General features: G+C 42.2%; 1 protein-coding gene across 2 annotated transcripts in view; it reads left to right on the forward strand.

Annotated features, from left to right (window-relative positions):
• GNL2 (G protein nucleolar 2) overlaps positions 1-4,943 on the forward strand; it is a 51,562-nt gene that overhangs the window by 43,276 nt on the left and 3,343 nt on the right. Inside the window, exons 13-15 of one of the 2 annotated variants that reach the window (XM_018557242.1) lie at positions 128-138; positions 572-1,005; positions 4,635-4,711. In XM_018557242.1, the coding sequence (XP_018412744.1) occupies positions 128-138; positions 572-1,005; positions 4,635-4,711 (522 nt within the window). Of the gene's footprint in view, positions 1-127; positions 139-562; positions 1,006-4,634; positions 4,712-4,943 lie in introns of both variants that reach the window. The other variant, XM_018557241.1, reaches the window with a different exon arrangement.

Genomic DNA, 4,943 nt, shown 5'->3' on the forward strand with positions numbered 1-4,943 from the left:
TTTACACCGTTGTATTGCTATTGCATAGGGGGTCTTTAAGACCCCTAATGTCACTTTGTGACCCCAAAGAAGCTGATGAGGCAGAGACCTGCTTCTTCTGACTCGAGGAGCAAGAGAATGTGCCCAGTGACACCAGAAGTGATGTAATGCACATAACTTCCGGGTCTAGTATCGGAGGAATGATTAGCGGCTGGAAGTCTCTCCACACCGGTCCCGAGCTCACACAAGGGACAGGTGAGCCGGGGAAACTGGCGGCGGAGACGCACCGCACCGTACAAGCGATCCGGCATCTGTATAGACGCCGGATCGCTTGTATTTAAACGGCAATCGCTGGCTGTTTAAAACGGTACAAAGAACATGGCTGCAGCATAACCACTTCAGGCGGGTGACGTACAGTTACATGAACCCGCAGGAAGTGGTTAATAGTTTTATGCGATTTGTCATCCTGTGGTAATGGGCTTCGTGATGAACTTAAGGACTATATCACCAGAGCCAATATTAATGCGTTTGCTTTAATACCTTAATTATACAGCTTGATTTCCATGTCTTCCTCATATGCTAGACTTCACAGATATCCCAAACAACTTCAACAGAGAATGTTGTAGAAGATGAGATATCTGACAATGAAAGCATAGTTTCAGATGCACCGGAGGACGCACTCAAAGAAAAGAGAGAAATAAAAGAAATCCTTTCACAAGTGCGACAGAATTTTGGCAAGATCAAAGTGGCATCTGAGTTTTTCCAGGAGGACTTGGTGCCTGTAGAAGTAGATGGCATGTCGGACATTTCAGACCTAGATTCTTTAGAGGAGGAAGAGCTGTCGGGAGAGGAAAAGGAAGATCAACTTACGAACACTGTACACAAAGACAACAGTACAGAGCTCACAAATCCACAACAGGCTGAAAAAGAAAGTTCAAAAACGCTGTTGAAAGATTTGGATGACAGAATAGCAAAGTACAAAAAGTTCCTTGATAAAGCCAAAGCAAAAAGATTCTCTGCTTTAAGGTAATGTAATCAGAAAATGATTATTGGTTAGATGGATTACTTTATACTAACCTGACATTTCAACTATACAGGATTAAAGGCAAGCCAATAAATGCATGCAAACTGTTTGTTTTAAACCACTTATTCGAAACAAATTGTAATGCTGTTAGTCTTGCGATTTACACATTTGCCACATTGCATAGCCAATGATCCAGTGACCTTAAAATCCCTGATTTTTAGTACATTTTTGGCTAGTCTTTATACATTTTAGGAACTGTTTGCAATGCAATTCCTTCCCCTGTGAATGAGTAGATTATATGGTGGGAATCCAAAGAGGGTTTTAGAGGTATACAATATAGTTAGACTTTATTATATCTAATTATTCACTGCTTGCTTGAGGACTAGCCAGTTCTCCAATGAATAAGTAATATTTCTCTTGTTAGCACTTGTTGTGCAAGAGGTTAAAACTAGCACCACATGTTGAGATGTCATGGGACAGGAGCCAATAGGTCTGCTTCAAGACATCGGCTAATGAAATGTTGGCACATTTTATTTTTTTTGATATGCTAAAAGGAAGGGTATACTTAAGACATTAGTACTGGTTAAAAAGTAATATACATGGAACAAGATGTTCAATGCAAAATAAATGAGAAAAATAACTGGATAGTAAATTATTGTATTTATTTTTTTACATTTTATCAAGTGGGAGCTTTGCACAGTTGTAGACTAAACTGTTCTGAAAATCAGCAATGTAGAATGGAATGGATGTTGCTGTGGCTGAACTATCTTGTTTTAGAGATTAACATTTTTATTTTCAACTGTACAAAATTTTATTCTACATCTATAGCTGTATCTAAACAAATGGAAGGCTTAGCGTTGGCTATTATTGACTTTTTGATGTGCACCTGACAAGACCGCAAAGACTGCTGAAGTTTAAAGTGACATTAAAAGCTAAAGTGTCCCCCCTTCCCCCTCCACCGTGCTAAATTAAAGGAGAACTATGAGGTGAGTGCTTTTCACTCGCCTCATAGTTCTAGCCAACCTGTGACAATGAGACTGCCACAGGTCGGCTCAGTAGATCGGGAAGTCATACCGGTGTTCGCTCACCTCTCGATCCTGTCACGGCTCTCTGCCGTGACGGGTGTGGCTGGATTCCCACCTCCCCGCTCCGATCCTCCAGCACTGACTGGCGGAACGGACGGGGGAGGGGGCGGGTACAGCTGGCTCTGCCTCTAGATGGGCAGAGCCAGCTGTCACTCACACAGCTGGGCGGATCCAGACATAATTGTCGGGATCCGCTTCAGCTGCGGTGTCTCATTATACTGCGGCATCTCGGTATACCGCGAGCTGTAGCTCGCAGTATACTGAGCTTAGGGTGACGGGAGGACGCTAGTTTGTGTCCTCCCGTTACCCTAAGGAGAACTATGGTGAAAAGCCTTAACCCCATAGTTCTCCTTTTAAGGACTTACCTTAAATGATGACTCTTAATCCGATCTTCTTTCCTGTAGTTTTTACCTGTCCCTCCAGCGCTGGTGCGGGTCTCCGATCCAGCGCTGACTCCTCTGTCCTCCTCTTCGCTCATGTCCCACGCAGCCAAGTGAATAACTGAGCCGAAGTGAAATAAGCTGAACCCTGTTCAGCTATTCACTTCAGCCCTGTACGGCTGATTTCAGCGTTACATCGGCTGAAATCAGCTGTACATTGGCTGCCTTCGGTCAGCCCAAGTGCAGAAGGAGTTCCACTCAGCCGATCCAGCATCTGGATCGGCTGATCCGAAGCTCCGGCAGCTCACTCGCTACTGTTCGCCCATATTCTCATAGGAGCTGAACGGCAGTGAGTGAGTAGCTGAATGCCGCCAAGCGAGGTAGCAAGCATAATAGAAAAAAATTTAAATTAGTTTAAAAAGTCTTTAATAAAATTTAAGAAAATACGAAAATTAAAAAAAAATATTGTGAAGAAAAGAAAAATGGAGACGCTGATCTGTCATTACAACTGGGCGGAGCGAGTCGCGACATCACATGGGCTCTGCCCATGTCATTTGCGCAGAGATCATTCGGCTTCGGCCGACCTTTCTCTACGCTTTGCCTGTCACCTACAGCTCAGCCGAGCCGAAGCATATGGATCCGGCTCAGCTGCTGTATGGACTATACTGAATAGCCCATACAGCAGCCTTTCGGTTCGACTGAACTGAAGCTGTCCTGCGGCCGAAGTGAGTCAATAGATCAGCCGAAGCTATGTCTGGATCCTTCGGCTCATTTGTGAATAACCCCCTTAGACTTGGCAGAAATTGATGCCCCATGTAGAGCTAGTCTTCAAGGGGCTGTAGACTGGACATGGATTGGTTTGAAGTCTAACATGGGTACTTCTAGGCACAGCAAGTTATTAGCACTTTAGCAGCTTAGGTTTGTCGTAATGATCCTATCCTACAGTAAGGTTAAAGTCTGCAATTTGTTTTCTCCAAATTCAGCTCTAGTTTTGGCACTAAGATGCAGAAGTCAAATAATAGACTTATGCTGCTACTATTATTCCACATATTAGGGCTACTATATACAAGCACCCCAAATTATCAAAACCCCAAATCTTCTACTGTTTGCTCAATGAAAGTTTTAAATGCCGTTTAGTTCTGGTACTTTTTTATGATTTATTCTAGGTTTGAATGGCTTCAAGCTAAAGTTTTTAGTTTTTGTTTTGGCGATACAGCACCAACTACATTAGATATATGCAACGTTGTGTGTTCCATTACCTGCAGCTGATGCTTCTTGTAAAAATCTTCACCTCAGCCACCGGATATTGTATTCAGCTGTGCTGTGAGAGGCTGCAGTGAGTTTGATTTACTATCATTCCACAATGCATCATGTTCTGTGAATGGAGGAGGAGCAGCTGAATGACAGATTCTCCACTGCTCATTCAAAGAACTAGATGCCAACTTTCCCGGTTCCCTACTCTTTCAGTAGAATAAAAAAATGTATTTGTTCAGCAGACGGATACGCTATGTATGTCTGCACATCCCCTGATCTACGCTACGGTGCACAAGACACAGTAGTGACCTTAGTGGTCAGTGGAAGGAACCACAGCATCCATTGGGGCTTTTGCTATTCAACACTCCTAGAGGTGATTGGTAGCTGTGGCAGTAATAGCTCTCGAAAGGAGTGAATATTCCAATACCCATTTGCTGGACAGACAAGTAGTGTGTTTTTTTTTTTTGTTTTTTTTCCATCTTAGTGATAGGGGTCACTGGATGCAAAGTTGGCTAGAAATGTGCTGCGGTATATAGAAGTGTGCAGAGGAATCGTTGAGCATGCCAGTTTCTACATGTGGTCATATACTTTTAACACCTCATATGTTTTAGGAGCTTGTGCTGAAGAATTTCTGGCTGTGGTATGTGCTTGGGATCTATTGTATGCTGTTGAAAGCTGTGGTTTCCTAGAATTAAGTATGTTTGAAATATTGTTAGTATTGGGAATTTGATAGGGTTGTTGATATGCGGTGGGGGGGGGAACGGACAAAAATAACCTTACCAAGTGTTTTATATTTTTGCTTTCTTTTCAAGCATAAAAATATATTGTTTATTAGTACCGATTTACTGCAGTATTAGTATTAGTGCCATATTGATATGTGTTTAATCAAACAAATTTTTTTGTTACCCCAAGAATTCCAAAAGAGCTAAGTGATCACATGTTTGCAAAGCCCAAAAAGATGGACGAAGATGAACAGCAACAAAATGAAGGTAATTTTAGACTTCATTTTCTTAATTTACACTTCATTCAGGAATCTCTTCATGTTGCTTATAGCTGCCACGCACATTTATCATCTTGTCTAACTATTAATGCCCATTAATTACCTGGCCTGTACACTCCACTGCTTAAGGTTAATTATTTTCTGAACTATTTCTGCAATGCAATTACCACTTGTCATTCATCCTCTTTAAAAGCTTGCCCAGCTCTTGTAACCCTATACAA

This window comes from Nanorana parkeri, unplaced genomic scaffold (assembly GCF_000935625.1).
Source record: "Nanorana parkeri isolate BGI_ZX_2015 unplaced genomic scaffold, ASM93562v1 scaffold275, whole genome shotgun sequence".
Lineage (NCBI taxonomy): Eukaryota > Metazoa > Chordata > Amphibia > Anura > Dicroglossidae > Nanorana > Nanorana parkeri.